The sequence below is a fragment of the Molossus molossus genome, unplaced genomic scaffold, assembly GCF_014108415.1.
Source record: "Molossus molossus isolate mMolMol1 unplaced genomic scaffold, mMolMol1.p scaffold_m16_p_4, whole genome shotgun sequence".
NCBI classification, from domain to species: Eukaryota; Metazoa; Chordata; class Mammalia; order Chiroptera; family Molossidae; genus Molossus; species Molossus molossus.
Window position 1 is genome coordinate 48,285,161 of NW_023425377.1, and position 24,697 is coordinate 48,309,857.

General features: G+C 47.4%; 2 protein-coding genes across 11 annotated transcripts; one reads left to right on the forward strand and one right to left on the reverse strand.

Annotated features, from left to right (window-relative positions):
* The first annotated feature begins 167 nt into the window (after positions 1-167).
* RMND5B (required for meiotic nuclear division 5 homolog B) lies at positions 168-19,546 on the forward strand. Of its 9 annotated transcripts, none has more exons than XM_036240165.1 (11): positions 200-226; positions 2,573-2,603; positions 6,371-6,539; positions 13,801-13,946; positions 14,077-14,217; positions 15,518-15,618; positions 15,785-15,951; positions 16,792-16,957; positions 18,103-18,205; positions 18,294-18,448; positions 18,532-19,542. In XM_036240165.1, exons 3-11 carry the CDS (start codon positions 6,401-6,403, stop codon positions 18,593-18,595), a joined length of 1,182 nt encoding a protein of 393 aa, XP_036096058.1. In that variant the 5' UTR covers positions 200-226; positions 2,573-2,603; positions 6,371-6,400; the 3' UTR covers positions 18,596-19,542. The 9 variants fall into 9 exon arrangements, with proteins under 9 accessions (XP_036096057.1, XP_036096058.1, XP_036096061.1 ...); XM_036240162.1 differs by lacking the exon at positions 200-226 and adding an exon at positions 4,596-4,738 and having other exon boundaries at positions 2,575-2,603; XM_036240164.1 differs by lacking the exon at positions 2,573-2,603 and having other exon boundaries at positions 168-226.
* A 468-nt stretch (positions 19,547-20,014) lies between these two features.
* Positions 20,015-24,067, reverse strand: NHP2 (NHP2 ribonucleoprotein). 2 transcript variants are annotated; one of them, XM_036240171.1, is made up of 4 exons: positions 23,850-24,067; positions 23,703-23,772; positions 21,037-21,142; positions 20,015-20,371 (listed from the first exon to the last, which is right to left on the reverse strand). In XM_036240171.1, exons 1-4 carry the CDS (start codon positions 24,007-24,009, stop codon positions 20,246-20,248), a joined length of 462 nt encoding a protein of 153 aa, XP_036096064.1. In that variant the 5' UTR covers positions 24,010-24,067; the 3' UTR covers positions 20,015-20,245. The 2 variants fall into 2 exon arrangements, with proteins under 2 accessions (XP_036096064.1, XP_036096065.1); XM_036240172.1 differs by lacking the exon at positions 21,037-21,142.
* Between the last annotated feature and the right edge of the window lie 630 nt (positions 24,068-24,697).

Below are 24,697 nucleotides of genomic sequence, written 5' to 3' on the forward strand. Positions count from 1 at the left end.
CCGCGGGCGTGCACCTTCCCGCCGCGATCGGGCTCCTGCGGGCGACTCCACTCTGGGCGCGCGGAGGGGTGAGGTTCAGCACCCAGGCAGAAAGCCGTTGCCTCGCGGGACAGTCACCCCTCCGCAATGCTGCGAGTGGGCGAGTCCGTATCCGTGGAGCAACCGCCGCGGCTTCCGGTTCCGATGACAGCGGCGCCGGAAGCGAGGTCCTGGACTGCAAGACCAGGTGAGAGCTGCGGACTTCCGGGCTAGGAGATGTGGGCAAAGGGCTTGGCGCGGCGGCACGGCGGCACGGCGGAGGGGCACGGTGGGCCGCAGCTCGGCCTGGCTCCCAGGCCTCTGCCCTTCCTGGAAGTTCCTCGACTAAGCCTCCCCACCAGTCCGCCCTTGGACTTATTTGCTCCGTAGTTGTGGGCCCGGGGCGGAGAACGAGAGTCCAGCAAACTCATAGGACACCCGAGGAACCGCCTCTGCCAGGGGAATATCTAGATCTCAGACGTCCCGTCATAGTGTGACCTGGCTGGGACCCAGTGCGGACGAGGAGGCCAGGCAGGGCAGTCGAGCAGGGTTTTCTGGAGGATGAGTAGGAATTTGCCAGTAATTTGCATTAGTGCAGGTGAAACTCGCAGTAGGGGCTAAATTCCAGGGGAAATCGTGGGCCTTTTCTTCCCTTCCGTTTTTGTTAATGACAAAAGAAAGATAGAAACTTCAATTAGAGATCGGTAAAGAAGAAAAGGAATAGGGTGGTATGATAGAGTGACTGATGTGGGGGTAGGGCAGAGGGGTCGTCATTGGATGCTGTGGTCTAGGAGATTATCTCTGAAGAGATGACGTTTGCATTGAGACCCTATTAAGGAGCCAACCATGGAAAAGATCTGGGACAGTGGCTCTCAACCTTACTAATGCCGCGACCCTTTAATACAATTCCTCATGTTGTGGTGACCCCTCAACCATAAAATTATTTTTGTTGCTACTTCATAACTGTAATTTTGCTACTGTTATGAATCGCCATCAGAAATATGTGTTTTCCTATGGTCTTAGGCGACCCCTGTGAAAGGGTCTTTCGATCCCAAAGAGGTCATGACCCACAGGTTGAGAACTGCTGATCTGGGAGGAGTGTTGCAGGCAGAGGGACCAGCCAGTGCAAAGGCCCTGAGGCAGAAATAAATGTAGTCAAGGAACAGAAGGCTAATGTGGTTGGAGTATGGTGAGGGGGAGGAGAGTGGTAGGAAATTAGGTTAGAGAGGTGGTTGGGAGTCTTGTAGGCCATAAAAAGGAGGGTGGATTTTATTGTAAGTACAGTAGGAATCTATTGGGTTTTCATCAGAGGAGTGGTGGGTGTGTAGGGTGAGGTATGGATAGAGGTGAGGGGGTATACAAGTCTGAGTTGGGTCAATGGAAGCTATCCAATTCTGTCAGGCAAAGGTGACCTTTCTATGATTTGCATAAAATTTCTTTCTTCCTCCTTACCCCAGAAGGGGTTCTCTTCTTTCAGGATGCTGAAGACTGGGGACAAAACCTCATGCATGCCTTGGGGGATTTTAATATTTCACTCATGTGTCTTCCTGCCCACCCCCACAACTTTGACTTGGGAACTCAAGCCCTAAAGTTTAGCAACTGGAAGCACCATTTAAGCAGCAAATACTGACTGAACACCCACTGTGCACCAGGCCCTGGGCTGGGCATGAGGGGAGAGAGAGAGGGAACTGAAAGGAGAGAGAAAGCTACAGAGACTGGTCTCCAGGCCTGACCATCTCACAGTTAAAGGGGGAAATACATGTGAACAGGCATTTACTGTGCTACAGTGCTGAGGACTCAGATGTGTGTGGTATAGAGGTCCTCCACAGAGGTTTGTGAAGCAGAGAAGGAGGCAGGGAGATTTCATTGAGGGCTTTGTGGGGACTTGATAATTAGGCTGCAGCTTGTATTCTCCATGCAGACAAGTGCAGAGGGCATGCCGGACATAGGATTAGCTTGTGCAAAGGAAGCAAATGTACAATGACAAAGGGCTTGTATGTCAAGCTGTGGCATTATTGAGTAAAGGGGTGACAGGATATGATATGTTGCTTTGAAGGGATCATCCTGGTACATGTGAGACCCTGGGGAGGAAGACTTGGGACAATGGACATGAGATTCCATTGGATTAATCACGAAGTTTATCAAAGACAGATACACTCATTTATTCTTCCTCTTAGTGAAGATGACCAACTGTAATTCTGTCAGAGTGGCTCACCCTGGACAGGCTGAAATAGCCTCCTGAGCTTTTCAGATGAAGTACTTGCAAGCAGTCTCGTTTTCCCAGCTCATTTATTTATTTTTAAAATTTGTATTGAGTTTTCTCCATTCATTGTACATTTAATTGGCCCATGCAGGGCCTTTTTCTCCTTTATATTGATTTATGTATTCCCTTTTATCCTCATTCCTCCTTCTCTCCCCACCGTAGGAAACCACTCTGATGTGTTTTGTATATATCCCTTTACTTACATGTATCCTTGGTTGTATGCGAATATTGTTTAATTTACATAAATGGTATTCTGCCTGGGGTTCATTTTGTTTCTTTTTCCCCCCTCAGTACCACAGCTTGGGATCTTATTGATGTTGCTGTGAGTATGTCTGGAGTATGGTTTATAAATGCTATCTATGTTTTCATAGATGCATCCCCCACATTTTACTTCCTTGACTTATCAGTTCCCCCATTGGTGAGGCCCCTAGACTGTCTCCCACTACCAGCCACAACACAGAGTGCTGGGATGAAAATCCTTGTACCTGTCTCCTTCCTCAGGTTTTGTTTTTGTTTTTAGATATTTTATTGGTTTTTTAGAGAGAAAGGATTGAAGAGAGAGAGATATTAATGTGGGAGCGGAACATCGATCAACTGCCTTCTGCATACCCCCCACCAGGGATTGAGCCCCCCAACCTGGGCATGTGCCCTGACTGGGAATCGAACAGGCAGCCCTTCAGTGCATTGCACTACACCCAACTAACTGAGCCACACCAGACGGGCCTCCTTCCTCAGCTTTTTAAAACAATTTCAAGATTCTGACTTGAGCTTCTCTTTCATAATCCTAGTATCAGTTGGTGTCTGACAGGGCCAGACTGTTTGACCTTGGTGAGGTCCTGATCGTTCTTGAACTGTGTTTGTTTTTGGTAAATTGCGATTCTGGTTTCCAGACATTTTGGCAAACATTCTTTTTTTTTTTTTTTTAATCCTCACCTGAGGATATTTTTCCATTGATTTTATTTTTTGAAATAAAGTGGGAGGAAGGGTGGGAGAGAGGAAGGAATCATCAATGTGTCGGGAATCAAACCTGCAACCCAGGTACGTGCCCTTGACCAGGAATCAAACCTTTACCTCTTTGGTCAGCAAACCGATGCTCTAACGGCTGAGTCAAACCGGCCAGAGCAGCAAACATTCTTTTGTGCTGCCATTTTTCCTAGTTGATCATCTCACAGTGTCTGTGGTTAATTTCCTGCTGCTTGTCATCATTAATTGTTACTGTGCACTCATTCCATCCACAAATATTGGCTGTTTCCCTTTTCTATTGAGATGGTGATCTGTTAAGCTGGTCTCAAGAGTGCAGTGATGCAAAGTGCTTCAGAGACGGGCTCTGAGCTGTGGAGCCAGACTGCCTAGCTTCAGTTCTCAGGTCTTCCGCTACCCATTTGGGTGACCTGAGGCAACTTATTTAATCTTTCTGTCTCATTTTCTCATCTGTAAAGTAGGTCTAATAATTGTACCTACCTCATAGCATTTTTGTAATAATTAATTAGTTAATGCATACAAAGTTGTTAGAATAGAGCCTGGTACATAATAAGCTTCTATGAAATGTTAACTATTTTTTTGTTTGTTTATTTGTGTTATTTTTTTGAATCCTTACCCGAGGACATTTTTTTTGCATTTATCTTCAGATAGAGTGGTAGGGGAAGAGAGAGAGAGAAACATCAATGTGAGAGAGACACATTGAGTGGCTGCCACACACACGACCTCAACCAGGGCAAGGACAAACTGCAACCGAGGTATGTGCCCTTAGTGGGAACTGAACCCAGGACTCTCTGGTCTGCGGGCCAATGCTCTAACTGTTGAGCCAAACCAGCCAGGGCCAGATATACCTCATTTTATTGTACTTTACTTTATTGTGCTTCCAAATGTTGCATTTTCATCAACATTGAGGCAAAACCTTCCACCAGCAAAAAGATTACAACTCAATGAAGGCTCAGATGTTGGTTAGCATTTTTTAGCAATAAAGTATTTTTAATTAAGAAATGTACACCACAAAACTTATATGCATGTATGCATGAACAATGGACATGGACAACAAAGCTGGGGATAGGGCGGGGAGAGGGAAGGGGGGAATCAGTGGGGGAAAAAGGAGAAACATCTGCAACAAAAATAAATAAATTAATTAAAAAAGAAATATACCTTTTTTAGAGGTAATGTTATTGCATACTTAACAGACTTCAGTGTAGTATAAACAACTTTTATTTGCACTAGGAATCCAAAAAATTCACGTGACTTGCTTTATTGCGATATTAACTTTGTTATGGTGATCTGGAACAACCTGCAATATCTCTGAGGCATGCCTGTATTTGCTCAGGAGGCATGAAGAGGGGGCATGTCTTCTGGACACCATGATTACAAACTAGTGTGCAGCATCAACCATAAGGAGAGACGACAAACACATCGCAAGGCTCTGGGTGCCATTTTCCTGTTAACTTGTCCTCCGGCTGCACTGAGATGGTGAGGCCAGGATTGATGGTGCTGGTGGGAATGGGCGGAGAGTGATGAAACTGGAGAATCCTGATGGTCACCTTGGGCACAGGATTCTCCTTGTGATGTTACTCTGTACTGTTCTTTGAGAGAATGGACAACTGGCTAGATTTGAACATTTGAGAGACCTTTCATTTCTAGTCCCCTGGATGGAAGACTACGGAGGGAACCCTGTTACCAAGAATTTGAGGATTATCTATGTGTTCAGTGTCAAAGGCTGCTCTCAAATGGAGGGGAGCAGTGGCTCAGAGTGGAACAGACTTAGGAAGAGGACCTCAGTGGTAGGAAAAGTGGGACAAGAAATGTCAGCATTCTTCAATGGTATAATGAAGAGGGAAGGTTGTGTTATAAGAGAAGCTCTAGTGTGCGGGCGCGCAGCCCTCAGATATCATTACCCAGTGATCAGGACTGAAATAGGAGGGGTGAATAGAGTCCTCATCAAGTGAGAGCCACATGACATGTGGGTGAAGCTTTCCTGGTATGGATTGAATAGCAAAACATCATGGGCCATTCGAGTCACACCAGACACTGGGTGGGTACAAGACCTGTTGATCTCCCACTGATGATAGTGTAGACATGAAGTGAAAGTTTTGTTTCACCAAACATCTCATGTTTGATGAGACACAGCTTCTGTTTGGGGAGATGACAAAGTTCTGGGGATAGATAGTGGTGATAGTTGTATGCTTTGTGAATGTACTCAGTGACACTTAAAAATAGTTAAAAGTGTAAGCTTTATGTATATTTTACCACAATTAAAAAAATCACACTTAAAAAAAAAACAAAGAGGAGGAGGCCAGGTGGGAGCAAGGGAGGTAACCTCTCAGCCTTGGGAAGGATGAGTCACCTTCTCAAACAGTTAAGGAGATGATGGGAATGAAGGGCATCCCACAGGGAGTAAACAACATAAACCAGGGCTCAGAGCTGTGATGAAGTAAGGGTTCTGGTTACCTGTCTATGGGTGAGCAGCAGGGGAGACTGAGGCTGGGGTGGTGAGCAAGTCCCGTTGGGCCAACATGGTTGACAGTTGTTCCTTAGGCTGTGTTTCCAAATACCAGCCTTTCAAGGACTGTCTTCATGGCTTCTATCACTATAGTACATAAAAAACCAAGTCCACTAACTGAATAGAATGCAGCCATAATGAATATATGAAAATACATGAGCCCAGCCGGTGTGGCTCTGGTTGAGCATCGACCCATGCCCCAAGAGGTCGCCGGTTCGATTCCCAGTCAGGGCACGTCCCCAGGTTATGGGCCTGGTCCCCAGTAGGGGACGTGCGGGAGGCAGGAGGTGGCCAATCGATGTTCTCTCTCATTGAAATTTCCCTCTTTCTCTCCCTCTCCCTTCTTCTCTCTCTAAAATCAATAAAGGAAAAAAAAAAAAAAGGTGAGCAAGGACTGTAGAGTGAAAAGAGTTGAAAACAGAGTTTTCTCACCATGATTCAAAAAACCCCTGTCCTCACGCCTGCCTTCATCTACTGCTGGAGCACTCTGGCGAGGGGTGATGGAGCTGTGGACAGATATTAAGCTGGGCATTTCTCAGCATTGATATATGATAGGGGTATGGTAAGGGGAATCTGGGAGCCCTCCTCACTGTGTCCCCCAGGTGAGTCCTTGCCCTCGGGAAGAAGCCATCATGGAGCAGTGTGCAAGCGTGGAGAGAGAAGTGGACAAGGTCCTACAGAAGTTCCAGACCTATGGGCAGCACTGCGAGCAGAGCCTGGAGGAGCTGCTGCACTACGTGGGCCAGCTGCGGGTTGAGCTGGCCAGTGCAGGTGGGTATTCCCCCCAAACCCCTGGAAGCTCCATTCCTGCCTCCCTGTGGGCCTAGGAGACCCCGAGGCTACTTGGTGATAGGGTGTCTCCTTCTGCTCTATCATTATATTTATTACTTGGCATTCAAGTGTAAGGAAGAAACTTTCCCTTCTCTCTCTCTCTCTTTTTTTTTTTATCCTCACCCGAGGACATTTTTCCATTTTTTGTTCAGATAGAGCTGGAGGGAGAGAGAGGAAGAGAGAGAGAGAGAAACATCGATGTGAAGAGACACATCGAGTGGCTGCCACCCGCATGACCAACCAGGGCCAGGGACAAACTGCAATCGAAGTACGTGCCCTTAGCGGGAACCGAACCTGGGTCTCTCTGTACCGCAGGCCGACGCTCCAACCGCTGAGCCAAACTGGCCAGGGCTCTCTTATTTATATATATATTTATTATTAATACTCACTCAGAACTCTTATTTTATTCAATGGGTTATAATCTGTTACTGTTATTTTTATTGTTAATCCTCACTGAGGATATTTTTCCATTGATATTTATTTATTTATTTATTTTTTATCCTCACCTGAGGACATTTTTCCACTTTTTGTTCAGATAGAGTGGGAGGGGGAGAGAGAGAAACATTGATGTGAGAGAGACACATCGAGTGGTTGCCACTCACACAACCCAACCAGGGCTGGGGACAAACTGCAACTGAGGTACATGCCCTAACCACTGGGATTTATTTATGTATGTATGTATGTTCTTATTGATTTTTTAGAGAGAGAGGAAGGGAGAGAGAGATAGAAACATTGATGTGAGAGAAACATTGATTGACTGCCTCCTGCATGTCCCCTCCTGGCAATTGAGCCCGCAACCTGGGCATGTGCCCTGACCGGGAAACGAACTGGGACCTTTCAACCCATGGGGTGATGCTCAATCCTCTGAGCCACAGCTGCTGGGTCCATTGATTTTTAGATAGATAGATAGAGAAAGAGAGAGAATTATCGATGTGAGAGAGACCCATCAATTGATTGCTTCCCGTAGGACCCTGAGTGGGGCCAGGGATCAATCCTGCAACCCAGGTATATGTCCTTGACCAGAAATCAAACCTGTGACCCTTCAGGGTCAACGCTCTAATTCCTGAGCCATACCGGCCAGGCCTGTTGTTATACATTTTGATGCTCAGATTGTGTTAGATTTTTTACAAATTTTTTATTTATTAATTTGTTTTTGTTACAGATGTTTCTCATTTTTCCCCCATTGATACCCTCCTCCCCTTCCTCCTTACCCCATCCTCAGCTTTGTTGTCTGTGTTCATTGGTCATGCATACATGCATGTAAGTTCTGTGGTTTATCTCTTCCCCCACAAACGCCCCCTACTCTGAGGTTTGTCAGCCTGTACCCCACCTCCATGTCTCTGTGTTAATTTTGTTCAGCAGTTTGTTTAGTTCATTATATTCCACAAATAAGTGAGATCACGTGATATTTGTCTTTCTCTGCTTGGCTTGTTTCGCTTAGCATAATACTCTCCAGATTCTTCCATGCCATCTCAAAGGATAAGAAATCTTTTTTTTCCTTACAGCTGCATAGTATTCCATTGTGTACATGTACCACAGCTTTTTAATCCACTCATCTACTGATGGACACTTGGGTTGTTTCCACATCTTAGCTATTGTAAATAGTGCTGCTATGAACGTAGGGGTACATATATTCTTTCTGATTGGTGTTTCAGGTTTCTTAGGGTATATTCCTAAGAGTGGGATCACTGGGTCAAATGAGATTGTGTTAGATTTGATCAGAGGTAGCCCCTAGTTCCTGTATCCTTTTTTTAAAAATCGAGCTATATCGCTCTGGCCGGTTTGGCTCAGCGGTTAGAGCGTCGGCCTGCGGTCCTGAGAGACCCGGGTTCGGTTCCCACTAAGGGCATGTACCTTGGTTGCAGTTTGTCCCCGGCCCTGGTCGGTCGTGCGGGTGGCAGCCACTCGATGTGTTCCTTTCACATCGATGTTTCTCTCTCTCTCTCTGTTCCTCTCTCTCCCTCCCACTCTACCTGAACAAAAAAAATAAAAAAATTAAAAAATATATAAAAATAAAATAAAAATCGAGCTATATCACAATAAAAAAATGCCTTCTTAAAATGTACAATTCAGTGGTTTTTAGTGTATTTAGAAAATTGTATAATTATATAATCAATCACCATATAATTTCAGAACATTTTTATCACCCCAAAAAGAGACAATAACTCCTCCATTCCTCCTTCTCCCCTAGCCCCTGGCAACCACTAATCTACTTTTCATGGACTTACCTATTCTGGACACATCATATAAATGGAATCATACAATATGTGGCATTTTGTATTCTTTCACTTAATATTTTCTTTTCTTTTTTCTTTTTTGGTACGTACCCCTAACAGGAACCGAACCCGGGACTCTCTGGTCTGCAAGCTGAAGCTCCAACCGCTGAGCCAAACTAGCCAGGGCTCACTTAATATTTTCAAGGTTATCCCTATTGTAGCATGAATCACGGCTTCAGTTTTCTTTCCTGTGCTAGGTCATATGGTAACTCTGTTAAACTTTTTTTCTTTTTATTTATCCTCACCTGAGGACATTTTTTGCATTTATGTTCAGATAGAGCGGGAGGGAGAGAGGGAGGAAGAGAGAGAGAGAAACATTGATGTGAGAGAGACACATCAAGTGGCTGCCACCCACATGACCACAACCGGGGCCGAGGACAAACTGCAACCAAAGTTTGTACCCTTAGTAGGAACCAAACCCGGGCCTCTCTGGTCTGTGGGCCGACGCTCTAACCGCTGAGCAAAACTGGCTAGGACAAAACTTTTTTCTTAAAAAAATGAATTATAAATACTTTTTCTATTTATCAAAGTTCATTAAAGAACTCCCCAAATTATTAAATCATCCTCATTCTCAGGAATTATTCATTCACAGAGCAGACCATCATTTCATACTTAAATCCCAGGGCTCTCATGCACTCCTTGTGGGCCTCAATTAGATGTCCACAGTGCTCTTCTCCTTTCTCAAGTGGCTGCCACCCACATGACCGCAACCAGGGCCGGGGACAAACTGCAACCGAGGTACATGCCCTTAGTGGGAGCTGAACCGGGTCTCTCCAGACTGCAGGCCAATGCTCTAACCGCTGAGCCAAACCGGCCAGGGCCATGCCCAGCATCCTGCAGCCTAAAAGCAGCAACTAGTACAGCCACTCTCCGCTCTCCCAGCCTTGAAAACCTCTGCTTAACTTTTTGAGGAACTAGCAAACTATTTCCCAAATGTAGCTGCAACATTTTAATTTTTTTTTTTTTTTTTATCCTCACCCGAGGACATTTTTCCATTTTTTGTTCAGGTAGAGTGGGAGGGAGAGAGAAAGAGAGAAACATCGACGTGAAAGGGACACATCGAGTGGCTGCCACCCGCACTACCAACCAGGGCCGGGGACAAACTGCAACCGAGGTATGTGCCCTTAGCAGGAACCGAACCCGGGTCTCTCTGGACCGCAGGCCGACGCTCTAACCGCTGAGCCAAACTGGCCAGGGCAACATTTTAATTTTGTAAAAAATCCTCATTTGAGGATATGTTTTTATTGATTTTAGAGGGAGAGGAAGGGGAAGAGAGAGAGAGAAGCACTGGGGATCGAACCTGAAACCTAGGTATGTGCCCTGACTGGGAATGGAACCCACAACCCTTGGGTGCAAAGGATGACGCTCCAACCACAGAGCCACCTGACCAGGGCAGCTACACCATTTTACATTTCTGCCAGCAATGTCTGAAGGTTCTAGTTTCTTCACACCTTCACCAATTTTTGTCTTTTTTTTTATAGCCATCCTAGCAGGTAGGAGATCATATCTTATTGTAGTTTAGCTTTGCATTTTTCTAATGACTAATGACATAGAGCATCTTTTCATATGTTTGTGGGCCATTTATATATCTTTGTTGGAGAAATGTCTATTTAAATCGTTTGCCCAGTGATGGCCGGTATGGCTCAATGGTTAGAGTGTTGGCCTGCACACCAAAGGGTCATGGATTTGATTCCTGATCAAGGGTATGTACCTGGGTTGCAGTTCCTGGATTCCAGGTTTAATCCCCAACCCCGGTTGGGCGCATGCTAGAGGCAACTGACCAGTGTGTCTCTCACATCTATGTTTCTCTGTCTCTCTCTCTTCTCTCCTTCCCTCCCTGCCTCCCTCCCTTCACTCTCTAAAAATGAATGGAAAAAAATATCCTCTAGTGAGGATTAACAAAAAATAATAGTAATAGCCCTGGCAGGATTGGCTCAGTGGTTAAAGTGTCAGCCCATGGACCGAAGGGTTGGGAGTTCAATTACAAATCAAGGGCATATACCTGGGTTGCAGGTTTGATCCCCGCTTTTTTTTTTTTTTCAGCACTCCCTTATTTTTTGGCACAATAAGGTATTTCCTGAAATCAGTAATCTTTGCAAGTAGCCATGGTTCTTTTGGTGGGAAATGGTATTTGGAAACAATGATCTAGGTTGTCATTGGGGTATCAGTGTTTTTAGGTTCTTTTAGCAAATGGACCTTCCTCCTTCCCTTTCTCCCTTCTTCCTGTCCATTCTTCCATCTTAGTATATTGCAAACAATGCATTTATAATGATGCCTCCAATTCCAATCCAGTATCACAAGATTCTTTCCAGACTTCCCCATCTATAGCTGTATTTTCTTCTCCAACAGTGAGAAGCCTGAATGCCAATACATTTCTCATCTGCTCAATTTCTACAATACATAGAAAGTATTTTCAGAATTGCTATACCTAGTACTACTGAGAAAAACAAATCTACAAAATAGAGCCTGCTTCCTTTTTATTTTTATTTCTTAAAGAATGCATGCATGTGGAAAGGTCAAAAAGGCTGAGAGTGAAAAGTGAGTCTCCCTTTTACCCCTGATTCCAAGTTTCTGTGTGACTCTCCCCCAAAGTCACCCCATTTTGTTTCTCAGGTGCCCTTATAGCAGCAGCTGTGTGCACATGTAGATGTCATGTAGAAGTGTTTATTCCCCCTCCTTTTTTTCTACACACAGGGACCATAGAGCACATACTTCCCTGCAGCTTGCTCTTTCCCTACACAGTCTGTCTTAAGTGTTCTGTATCAGTAAATAGAATTCTGTCTCATTCTCTTATCATTATGTGGTTTGCCATGCTTATTTTCTTTTTAAAGTTCTTTTTTTTTATCTTCACCCAAGGACATTTTTGCATTTATCTTCAGATAGAGAGGAGGGAGAGAGGGAGGAAGAGAGAAAGAAACATCAACGTGAGAGAGACACATCGAGTGGTTGCCACCTGCACGACCCCAACCAGGGCTGAGGACAGACTGCAACCGAGGTACGTGCCCTTAGTGGAACTGAACCCAGGACTCTGGTCCGCGGGCTGATGCTCTAACCGCTGAGCCAAATTGGCCATGCTTTTTAAAAATTGAATTCAGAGACAAGAAGGGAATGAAAGAGAGATTGGTTACCTCCTGCATGCGCCCTGACTGGGGATCGAAACTGCCACGTGGGTATGTGCCTTAACTGGGAATCGAACCTGCCACCTTTTGGTGCACAGGATTATGTTCCAGCCAGCTGAGTCACACCAGCCATGCTTTTTTTTTTCTTTATTGATTTTAGAGAGAGTAACATCGATGAAAGAGAACATCGATTGGCCGCCTCCTGCATGCCCGCCACTGGAGATTTGGCCCACAACTCAGGCATGTGCCCTAACTGGGAATCGAACTAGTGACCTCTTGGTGCATGGGTCAATGCTCAACCACTGAGCCACACCAGCCAGGGCCCCGCCATGCTTTTGATGGCATCTGTTAACTATGTGGAAGAAACGCTTTTCTCTTGCTGGTCTGAAACTCATTTATACTGTCTGTGCTCTTGGTTAACAGGTGGCTATGGTTGCAGTGTGTTCACAGGGAGAGGGTGTCTTCCCAGAAGGGGATTTGTCAGGGCTAACAGTTGTCGGTGGGGTCCTTTATGGTGGAGATTGGGGGATTCCAGGTTAAAAACGCTTTGATTTTCTAAGAGTGTTGCTCTGCCCAAAAGGGGATGTGGCTAAAGAATATACAGTGTGGCCCTCTGTGACCTGGGGGTGTGGTGTGTGAAATGTGAGAAAAGAGTGGCAAGCTGGGCTTTAAGAGGGCAGTGCTGATGCTGGCAGTGGAGTGTGGTTCTGCCCTGTCTTCCTGGGGTAGATGGGTAGTCAAGACACCACCTCCTTTTTGTATTTTTTAGACTCATTCACTTAAAGGGTAGAAATCCAGCTCAGACTATTGTAAAGAAACATGTAAACAAACCAAAGGGAGCTGGATTCATGGGCTCAGGTAACTGAAGGGTCCATGCCCAGCTGGATCCAGGTACCCATGTGATCCCTCAGTCCACACTGGCTTCATTCTCAGAGCCTGCTCCCCTGAGGTGCCCACGGTGCTCCAACAGCCCCCGTTCACATTTTGTTTGTTCAGCATCCTGGCAGAATGCATTTCTTTTCTAGGGCTTCTGGTCTCAGAGCTGAGAGTCTTCCCAGCCCTCTTGGATCACATTCCCTTCCCTCAACCAGGGTGATGCATCTAGAGAGGTGGTATAGATGCTGGGCTGGAAGAAGGGTCAGATGCCCTGTCTGCCCTCTTCTCCAAGTCCCACCTGCGTTGGATGGTTGGTCTGGCTCCAGCCTGGTCATGTGGTGGAATCCACTTCGAGCTGGAGTCCTGAGCCAGAAATCCCTGAGGTTCCCTGGCAGCCCCTGGCAGCCTCTGAGTTGATGAGGAGCATTAACATGGGGACAATGTTTTATGGCTCAAAGCCTTCTCACATGTGGCATCTCACTCAAGATAATAAAGAGCCCTCCAGTGTGGTGATGAGGAGCACAGACTTCAGATCTATTACTGCTGTGTCACCTGGCAAATTACTACCTCAGCTTCCTCAGCTATATGACAGGGCATTAATAGGGCCCACTGCACAGCATGGTGGTAAGGATTAAATGATGAAATAAAGTACTTACCTATAGTAAGTGCCCAGTCATCTTCAATTCACAGCAACCTACAAGGCCAGTGCTATGACCACCATTTTATAGATGAGGAAATGAAGACTTTGAGAGATGAACTGGCCAGTTCCAAGTTATACAGTTTACAATTGACAGGATCTGTAACAGAAGCTGAGTCTTTCACTCTGGAGTTCAGGGCTGCCTTCTGGGCCTCTAGGAGGCATGTAGGATACAGGAAGCAGATACAAGTTCTGCTCCTGTGTTCTGACTCACTACCACTGTTTCTCTGCAGCCCTCCAGGGGACCCCTCTCTCAGCCACCCTTTCCTTGGTGATATCCCAGTGCTGCCAGAAGATCAAAGATACTGTGCAGAAACTGGCTTTGGACCACAAGGACATTCACAGTAGTGTCTCCCGAGTGGGCAAAGCCATTGACAGGGTGAGCATGTGGGTGCCCTGAACTGGGGATGGGGATACCTGGAGTTGGTGTGTCCTAGGGCTCATCAGGAAAGCAAGTGTGGGGAGTTGTGAGTGGCGAGTCACAGGGCCCTGTCTCTCATCCTCGTCAGAACTTTGACTCTGAGATTTGCGGTGTAGTCTCCGATGCGGTGTGGGACTCTTGGGAGAAGCAGCAGCATATCCTACAGATGGCCATTGTGGAGCATCTGTACCAGAGGGGCATGCTCAGTGTGGCCGAGGAGCTGTGCCAGGTAACGGCCCGGCGGGGAGGTGCTGGGACCTGCCTGTTTTGCTTTCTACTCAATAGTTTTCTTTATATTACCTTCCTATTATTATTGAAATAAATTTTAGAAAGGAAATCAGACCTCCTGCCATAAATAGAAGATAGCTCTAAAAATAGATATGGTGAGCCCTGGCTGGGTAGCTCAGTTGGTTAGAGCATTGTCCCGATACACCAAGGTTTCAGGTTTGATCCCGTCAGGGCACATACAAGAATTCACCAATGAATGCATAATTTATTTTTTTATTATTATTTTTTTTATCCTCACCCGAGGATATTTTTCCATTTTTTGTACAGATAGAGTGGGAGGGAGAGAGAGGAAGGGGAGAGAGAGAGAAACATCGACGTGAAGGGACACATCGAGTGGCTGCCACCCGCACGACCAACCAGGGCCGGGGACAAACTGCAACCGAAGTACGTGCCCTTAGCGGGAACCGAACCCGGGTCTCTCCAGACCGCAGGCCGACGCTCCAACCGCTGAGCCAAACTGGCCAGGGCGCATAATTTATTTTTAAATAATTATTTATTTTAATTTTTTTAGAGAGAAAGGAAGGGAGAGAGAGATAGAAATATCAATGTGAGAGAGATACATCGATTGGCTGCCTCCTGCACGCCTCCTTCTGGGGATTGAGCTCGCAACCCTGGGCATGTGCTCTGACCAGGAATCAAACCAGGACCTCTCAGTCCATGGGACAACGCTCAATCCACTGAGCCACATTGGCTTGACAATGCATAATTAAGTGGAACAACAAATTGATGTTTCTCTCTCTCTCTTCAAAATTAATCAATAAGTAAAAAACTAAAAATAGTTGCAGTGAAAAGTGAAGTCATTCATTTCTAGCTAGGGTTGGTTGCCAGGCAGGGTTCTGAGTCAAGGCCTGATATACCTTTCTTTAAAAGGGAGATTAGTAAAATGACAGAGTAGCACCATTAGTAAAATGCACACTGGCAGTAAAGTATCCTTTCTCTTAAAGTAAGTAAGAGGATTGAAAAGGAATACTTTCTCACCATGCTACTCAATACAGGGATTGGGTGGGGGACTGTCTCCAGTACCCTTTGTGAGGTTGTGTTATGCCCCGTGGGAGGCCAGTGTGTGGCACTCATCCTCCCACAGCTGAAGTGGGAATAAGAGGGGCAGGTGGCTGGCAGGAGACCACAGCTCCTCATGTAGACCTTGGTTCTCTCCAGCCTATCTTTGGCAGATGAGATTTTATTACAGCAGAGGATTTTGGAAACTGTCCTCCAGTGGTAGGATCATGTTCTTCCCACAGGAATCTACCCTGAATGTGGACTTGGATTTCAAGCAGCCCTTCCTGGAGTTGAATCAAATCCTGGAAGCTCTGCACAAACATGACCTGGGCCCTGCATTGGAGTAAGTGGGCCCCGTGGTGGGCCAGCAAGGGACAGGGTTTGTCTGTGGTTTTCATTTCACCCAGTGTACTTGACATACCTCCAACTCTGTGCTGTGGCCTCACATAGGCTTTTGGATCCTACCTCTCTGTCCCAGCTCCATACTCAACTGGCCCCTTTTTTCCTAGATGGGCCATCTCCCACAGGCAGCGTCTGCTTGAGCTCAACAGCTCCTTGGAGTTCAAGCTGCACCGACTGCACTTTATTCACCTTCTGGCTGGTGGCCTCAACAAGCAGCTGGAGGCCCTCAGCTATGCCAGGCACTTCCAGCCCTTTGCTCAGCTGCACCAGCGGGGTAAGTGCCCAGGGTGGATGCTGCTGGACTCTGGCAGATGTTCGCATATTACCAGGGTGCTGCTCCCCAGCCTGAGAACTCTGATCCCTCCTTCATTGTCTCCAAGGTGAACTCCAAAATCAAGGCTCTTCCTCCACTGTCTCTGTCACACTTATCTAGCTTCATCTCAGAACCACATCTGGTCCCTGACACCGGCTGTGTGCCATACCCACACTCAGAGCATACGTGTGCCATGACATGCCTGTCCTCATGCTGCTCTACTTCAGCACCTCTGCAGTTTCCTTCCTGTGCCCTCTTCTTCCACTCACGGATTTCCAAACCACAGTCGTTTGTTTCACCTCCCAGATGTTCACCATTAGTAACCACCCTACTGCTAGTAACTTAGTTCCTTTCATATTTATTACTTCACATTTTATTGAGAGATAAACATGATGAAAACCAAGCAGTGTTATTAAATTTTAGCTAGATACCTCCAGAAAGTTTTTAAAAAAGGGATATTAGCTAGTGTTCTAAAGTAGACATAAGTGCCATCTCGAGATTCGAGATTTTGTTCCCTGATGCAGTTGAAGGATGAGAATTAGGAACCTTCCTTCCTGAGGTGCAGGGTGGTGACTGTCCTTGTCCCACATAAACAGCTCCACTGGATTTTAGGGGAAACAAGTTTTGCCTGAGGACATTTCAGTCCCTGCTTGGCCAGGCCTGGTGCTCCAGTCTTGGTGCTCAGCCTGCTCCCCATCCTGCTCCCCAGCCCTACTGTCCCTGGGGCTGGGTGCCAAGCCCTGAGAAGAGGCAGTCTCCTGAGCCCCTGCATGTGCTGAGCTGCCCCTGGTTGCCTTGTAGAGATCCAGGTGATGATGGGCAGTCTGGTGTACCTGCGGCTAGGCTTGGAGAAGTCGCCCTACTGCCACCTCCTGGACAACAGCCACTGGGCCGAGATCTGTGAGACCTTTACCCGCGATGCTTGTTCCCTGCTGGGGCTTTCTGTGGAGTCGCCCCTCAGTGTCAGGTATAGCCAGCCCTGTGAATGGGGCAACGTGAGTGGTTGGATTTCAAGGGAAACAATTTGCCAAGGCCGTGCCATGTGCCAGGGACAGACCTAAACTGGCTCTCTAAGTCCTTCTTGCAGGTGGAATTACCTGTCTTCACAGTTGGAGAAATTGAAATTAGGAAGAGTTACGGCCCAAGGTCACCATGAGGTTAGTGGCAGGGTCAAGGTTCCTATATTGTAAGGTCTCTTGAATGAGGTCCCCATCTTGCTTGCGCCTCACTGCTGGGTTATCACAAGACTTTCTGCACCTGGCCTTCTCTCAGCCTCATCTGTCAAACACCACTTCCTCCCCAGTAGATTTGAGTGGCTGAGTTATAGGTTTCAAGAGTTTGCACTCAGAAGGCTCCTGTACAGTAACACTCTTCTCATGACTCCAGTGACCTAGGAATTAGAGGTACTATTATCCTCACTTCACAGAATAGAAAACAGGCTTAAGACATGAATGAACTTAAAGGACACATGGACCTGACTCTAGAGCCACTCACCACAGCGGACAGTGTCACTGTACATTTACTTAGACTGACTGTGGAATCTGATGCTCCACATCATGCGGTAGACTTCAGTTATAAGACAGTATTTCCCGGCAGGACACCATCTGCACCTGACAGGATGACTGCCCTCTGCATCGTAGGTATTTAGCACCCAAGGCTCCAGCCAGTTGGCTCCCACTCCATCCCAGGTCATGGTCTGAATCTGTCTCCCATTTTCAAGTGCCCCAGTTGATAACCAGTTATAGAGGTGCATTATGACAGCAGAGTGGGGTAGACAGGCAAACTGGGACCTTTCAAACTAATCACTGACCCCATTACACCAAGGACTTTTCCATGGTTTAGATGAGAAGATACCTGCCCCCTAGATCTTCCTTTTGTCTTTCTTGTAGGTTCTCAAGTTTTGGGGTGCATTAGAATGATTCGAGTTGGACACATGTAACTACATATGTGGCACTTTATGAGTAACCTGAGAGATTCTCAAGGACCGATTTGACCATGTGCCACTTCAGAACCCTGACCTGAGTTCCATGCTGATGACAAGTGTGCTGGTCCTTTGGTCTGTCTACTGGGGTCTTAGTCTGGCCACTCTAGCCCCTACTCTTTGTTCTGCAGCTTTGCCTCTGGCTGTGTGGCGCTGCCCGTGCTGATGAACATCAAAGCTGTGATTGAGCAGAGGCAGTGCACAGGGGTCTGGAGTCACAAGGATGAGTTACCGGTGAGCCTTGGCTGAGGGGGTGTGGGCAGAAGGCACTGGGGACAGCCACAGCAGGAAGTGGGACTCACCCCTTGGCTGGCCTCCCCAGATTGAGATCGAACTAGGCATGAAGTGCTGGTACCACTCGGTGTTTGCCTGCCCCATCCTTCGCCAGCAGACGTCAGATTCCAACCCTCCCATCAAGCTCATTTGTGGTCATGTTATCTCCCGAGATGCACTCAATAAGCTCATTAATGGAGGAAAGTAAGTTCCCTGTGCTATGTTCCTTCTTGGCTTGGCTCTCCTGGTTGCTAGCCTCTCAGATGTTCTTGGTTCTCCATTTGCAGGCTGAAGTGTCCCTACTGTCCCATGGAGCAGAACCCAGCAGATGGGAAACGCATCATATTCTGACTGCTCCCTGGAAGGATCTTTGTTTAAAGAAGTTTTTGACCCATGAGCCTTGCTGTCTCACAGGGGGTGGTTGGATTCAGTGCATTGCAGTTCATTTCAGAGCAACTGCCTGAGTGCCACCACAGCAGGGACCAAGGAGGAAGATGAACCAACCTGCACTGGGCAGCTGGCTCCTTGACTGTAAGGGTGGGGAGATGCTGACCTCTGTGTTCCTGCTGTCTCCCTTTGTATTTGCCATTGACTTGGTAGCAACTGACAGAGGAACAGGACTTGGGTGGTGGCAGTAAGTCTTCCATCCCTGCCCTCAGCCAGGTCTTACTGCCACATCAAAGCCCTGTCCACTCCTCCAGGTGTACAGCCTCACAACTGTATGTAACCCACTGTAAATACTCTGGGTAAGAACTGAATGCCATTGTTTTAGCAAATACATTCACAGGCCTGCCTTTAGCTTCACCAACAAAGAATTACATGTCTACTACACACAGGTACTAGCATGGTCTGGCTGTTGCTGCTGGTGGAACCATGGCAGCCACAGTGCTGTCAGGAAGAACCCAATCCCATCTCTGATTGGTGAAAAATCTGGGAGATGTCAGTCCTTGGGGACTGTGGCTTTACAAATCCACACATAAAACCTCATTACCTCCATGTCAGAACCCATGCAGGGTGATTTGGGAAGATGAAATGACTTGTACAACAGGGCTCATAGCTTGTCAAGAGCTTGGCATTTAAACCAGATGAAGCCCAAGCTCTTCCCAGTTTATTTCAGGGCACCTGAAGCCTGGGTGCTATGTGTACTGGGTCCTATGCTGGGCCTTGAGAGCAGGAAGGTATCTTAAGTCTAAAATGTTTGAAGGGACTGGGTTACCAGGACCATTATGCCAAGCAGGAGAGATGGCCTGGGGTTTTGTATTTAGCTTCATATTCCTATTTAAAATGTCCTGTGTGGCACGTAAGGCTCATGCAGAAAGAAGGATGGAGGTGTCCCCGTCAGAGAAGCTGCAGGCTTCCTCAGCTTCCCTACTCTGGAAGTGGGAGGTGAAAGCTCAGGTGGGTAGCAAAGTCTGTTCTCAACTTGAGTCTAGCACCAGCCCTAGCACTGAACATTCTTCAAGTCCTTCAGGTCCTCGGTGAGAAAGGCTGCTTCACTCTTTCCTGCCCACCTTGGCCCTACCAGCAACTGCTGCTTTCAAAACACCCACAGCCCTGGCAGGTTTGGTCGAAAGTGTCACAGGTTCAATGTCCAGTCAAGGGTACACACTTGGGTTGCAGGTTCAATTCCAATGTGTGGGAGACAATCAATTGACGTGTCTCTCTCACATTGATGTTTCTTTCTCCCTCTCTCCCTCCCTCCCTTCCACTCTATCTAAAAATCAATGGAAAAATAGCCTTGGGTGAACAGTAACAAAAAACAACACCTAGCACATTTTAGTCTTAGCATTTACTTCCCTCACACCTCATTCTTGGAACTGAGTGCCAGGAAACAAGAAACAACACCGATGGAGAAGATGCTGTTGGAGCTGCCTGGGAAAAATACACGCCTCAGGAAACTGGGAGATGCTACGAGTATGAGCAGCAGGAGGGCAGCCAGCTGGCTCCCTGCCAGCCCAACAGCTTCTGGAGCAAGTACCCAGGTTGCTGCCCCCAAGTCCTTCACATGGGTGGGGGCAGGGCTTGCACCTCTTCCAGGCACTCGTCATAGGCCTCCTGGTACTCCTCGTGGGGCTTGACCATTATCACGCAGGTGGGGCGCTTGGACCCTGCGGCTGCACCCAGGTCCTGCAGAGGAAAAAGAAGAGCTATTTGGAAAAAAGGGTGTACAACTTGTATGCCAAGGAGTTGCAAACTGATGATCCACCAGCTTAATCTGGCTCACGGATGTGCTATTCAGTCAACAGTATATTTAAAAACAATTCAAATTGGTTGCCATCATTTAAACTCAGCAAATTTTCAAGTAATCCAGCAACACTGTGCTTACATTCCCACATGGCAACTGTGAAAGAGCTCCAGCCCAGCAGGGGCTGTCCCCTTAGGCAGGGCCTATGCTCTCCAGGTTCCTGTCATCCCCCACTCCCTGTGCCCTAGATCTGGCTCCTGCTATGTAAGGATAAGGAGCCAGATCCCTGAAACACCCCCTCTGAGTACTGTACCCACATAACAGGACTAATGTGGGTACAGCATGTTAGTTGACAGAACATGTCCACATATACCTTCTCTTTAATTTTCACAGAGGAGGGGATTCCCATTTTACAAGAAAAATATATAAGTTCTGAGAGGTAACTTACTAGCAGTTCCCCTATCTAGGAAGCAGCAGACCAAGAATCCATCTGGGCCTGTCTTAACTCCAAAGTTCACACTCTTTTCATGAGGGCCTGCTGTCGCAGCCCCCTTTCCAGACCCTCTCCTCTAGTGCTGACCAAGACCAAGGCTCAGGTACTCCTTACCGTCTTGGAGGGGATATAGACATAGGGCAAATTCCGGTCCTCACACATAACTGGGAGATGGCAGTATACCTCAATGGGCAACGTGTCTCCTGCCAAAACCATGATCCTGAAATGACAGAAACAGCCATTTCTAGCTCGCTCATTCCCTCTCTTCGTTGAAAGTCCACCTCTGGTCTGGGCCTTTGGACAGACACAGATAAAATGGCTCCTACCCTGAAGAAGCCCAGCTATTAATGCGGATCGCCCAACCTCTGAAAGTGTGCAAATCTGTTTGGTGACTGTGTTCCTCTGGGGAAGTGATCACTATTTCTTGGCAACAAATGCCACCAAGTGTGACAAGTGGCACTGTACTAGGACAGATGAGGTAAAGGAGGGACCCTAAGCAGTAAGAGCTTAGCTCTCTTTGGAGAGTCAAAAAGAGTTGGGCCCTGGCTGGTTTGGCTCAGCAGTTAGAGCGTCAGCCCGTGGACCAGAGGGGCCCAGGTTCAGTTTCTGCTAAGGGCACGTACCTCGGCTGCAGTTTGTCCCCAGCCCTGGTTGGGGTTGTGTGGGTGGCAACCACTAGATGGGTCGGTCTCACATCGATGTTTCTCTCTTTCTTCCTTCCTCTCTCCCTCCTGCTCTATCTGAAGATAAACGCAAAAAAAAAAAAAAAGTCTGGAGGCCACACTTGAACAGAAAGCTGAATGATGAGTGTCAGGGAGCCCACGGAAGGGCAGGGGTGGAAAAAGCATTAAAGGAGAATAAAAATGGGACCAGATATACAGAGGCTGGCTGATGGCAGCCTGGGATAGCTTTGGAATCTAGGATGAGGACAGGGGCAGACAAGAAGGCTAGAGACTGACAAGGGCTACAACCAAGGGCCTTGAGTGCCAGGCTAAGAATGGACTCAATCCCAAAAGTGACATGGAACCAGTCAATGACAGTTTGCCAGAGAATCCTAGCTAGGGCTCCTAGCTGGCAAAGTGCCAGGGCTCTGGCAAAGGCCTTGGGAGCCCTGAAGATACAGAAGGAAGAGTTTGTTCTCCAGATCAGACTCTTGGAAAGAGCTCTTGGTTCTAAGTACTGGGGTCCACACACACTTAGTTTTCCTTTTGCCTCCTGGACTTGCTTCCTCTGCAGGCTCCTCTTTGAATAGCTTTATTTTGGTTAATCCTCACCAGAGGATATTCTTTCCATTGATTTTTAGAAAGAGTGGAAGGTGAAACAGGGAGGGGGAGAGAGAGAGGACAGAAGAAACATAGGATGTAAGAGAGAGACATTGGTTGCCTCCTACACATGACCTGATGGGGGTTGGGAATCAAACCTACAACCCAGGTACAGGCTCCTGACTGGCAATCAAACTCACGACCCTTCAATGTGCAGCCGATACTCTATCCATTAAGCCATACCAGCCAGGGCTAAATAGTTTTAAATGCTGGTGCTCCTCCCAGCCTGGTCCTTGGCTACTCACTACCTTCTTGCTGACCCCATCCATGGCCACATCAAGTCCCACTTATGTGCTGACAACTCCCAGACCTATTCTCTCCAGCCTGGCCCTCTCTCTTCTAAGCTTGTAGCCCATATGTCCATCTCCCTATTTGAGAGTTCTGGTGGGAAGGGGGGTTGCAAGTCTAAAAGCTCAAAAACTTGTCTAAAATCACATTCCTGATCTTCCCACATAAACTCTGCCGCTTCACTGTTCGCTATCTCAGTGAGTGGGCCCTTTGTCCGTTCAGCTGGAATCCACACCTCTCACTCCATGTCCAAAAGTCCTCTCAGATATAACCTTTTAATTCAATCTCCAACCAAATCAAAATCACCCTCATCTCTTCTAGACTACAGCTGCCTATTTCAGTGTTTCCATCTACTCTTGACCTTCTGGTCCTTTCCAAAGTTGATGCTCCCTGGCTTTAATCCTCAATGTCCTCCCAAAGCTCTAAGTAGAAAACTAACCATACCATCTTACAAAGCCCCATGAGAAGATAGCACTTTGGCCCACCACTACCCTCTCCGGCTCTGGGACCTACTTTCTTCTCCCCTCCAAACCAATTCCTGTATCTTCAGATCTCAGCTACCCCAAGCTAGGTCAGATTCCCCATTGGGCATCAAATCTCAGCAATATATCTCTTGAGAACCTACAGGGTACCAGACACTTCTGAGAATAAAGTAGAGAGAGGCTTTGTCCTATTCTCATAGAGCTTACTGTCTGGTCTAAGTGGGAGATATAAGGAATAAAAATGCAAATGAGTTTCTGATAAATGTCAGAAAAGATTTAGGGTAATGGAAGTCTCTCACTGCATCCTATACTTTTCCTTCATAGTTAGCTATCACAACCTTCAATTTTGTGACTATTTGATTAAAGTAATTGTTTCCCCATAGTACAGTGCCTAAAAAAGAGTAGACGCAAATAGTTATTGAATGAAAGAAGCTGGGGCCTACCCTAACTCATCTGGCTTATTAGATTTGCTTCCCCTGGAACTCATTTTCCCCCATGATGTCCCTTTGCCCTAGGGTAAGTGAAGTGGTGTATGGCTTAGCTGCTGTATTGAGGGTAATTTACTGACTGCTTGATTATCTTCTCACAGAGTCAGAGTACTCTTACAAGCACCTACTAAATAGTTGGGATACCTTCATTACCATTTAATAGTTTTAAAATGCAAAATCCAACGAGAGGGGGTTCTTACCCTTTCTCGCCTTTGTTGACAAACTTTTGAACCTCTTTCACCCCGCGCCAAATCTGCTTCTGCTTCACGGCTGCAATAACGTTAAGAGTCAGTCGGGGGAGCCTCCTACCGCCACCCGCGCCCCCACGGGCCAAGCGGCCAACGCACCTTTCTTGATACATTTGTAGAGCTTCCGAGTGAGACGGCGAGAAGCCAAAGGCTGTGCGATGGGGTTGAGATTCACCAGCAGCTCGTGGTAAGTGCGCTCTCCCGAGCACGCCTCCGCCTGAGCCTCCCGCCCGTCGGGATCTCCCTTTATTTTGGTCATCGCAGCGGCAGGCGTGCGATCTCCAACTACACGCGGTCCGCGAGGCAGGAATCACTTCCGGATCACAACGCCGGCGAGCCCACCAACACGACAGCCAATTAGGAAACGAGGCCTCAGACCAATCGTTGGCGCTCAGCTTCTTAAATACAAAGCTGGGGCCTGGTCGGTTTGGCTCAGCGGTAGGGCGTCGGGGGCGTACCACTGAGTCTGGGGTTCTATCCCGCACCGCGGTAGCGTTCTGGCCCTGGTTGGGGTCCGGGGTCTTGCGGGAGCAACTGGCGACGTGTCTCTCACGTCGATGTATCTCTCTTCCTCCCTCCCACTCTATTTGAAGGTGAATAGAAAAATATTCTAGGGTGAGGATTAAAAAAAACAAAACAAATACAAAGCTGGGTAATAAAGTCTTCGCTGCAGGGGCAGGGCCACGCCTCCACTAAGTGGCGGGGCAGAGCGGATTAGGGGCGGGTTCGGGCCGCCCACCCTGGCCCTGAGGGAACCGAGGCTAGGCGCCGCCGGGGGGAGGCGGGCCGGGGGGGAGGGCAGGGAACCGGTTTAGGCTGTGAGATTTCCGCGAGAGGATTTACTGGGAGCGGGAGGAGGAGATGGTACCTGGGGCTTCTCATCTAAGGGGACGGAATCCTTGCAAAAAACCTCCGGGTATGCGACTCCGGAGCCAGAATGCGAATCC

Bases quoted from the DNA above. Each gene is read 5' to 3' on its own strand.
- RMND5B (XM_036240162.1), top strand. The intron at 15,952-16,791 runs GTAAGTGCCCAG...GTTGCCTTGTAG, and splicing joins TGCTCAGCTGCACCAGCGGG to AGATCCAGGTGATGATGGGC. The intron at 18,206-18,293 runs GTGAGCCTTGGC...TGGCCTCCCCAG, and splicing joins GTCACAAGGATGAGTTACCG to ATTGAGATCGAACTAGGCAT.
- NHP2 (XM_036240171.1), bottom strand. From the start codon at position 24,009: ATGACCAAAATAAAGGGAGATCCCGACGGGCGGGAGGCTCAGGCGGAG. The intron at 23,773-23,849 runs GTGCGTTGGCCG...ACGTTATTGCAG, and splicing joins CTACAAATGTATCAAGAAAG to CCGTGAAGCAGAAGCAGATT. The intron at 21,143-23,702 runs GTAAGAACCCCC...CTGTCATTTCAG, and splicing joins GTCAACAAAGGCGAGAAAGG to GATCATGGTTTTGGCAGGAG.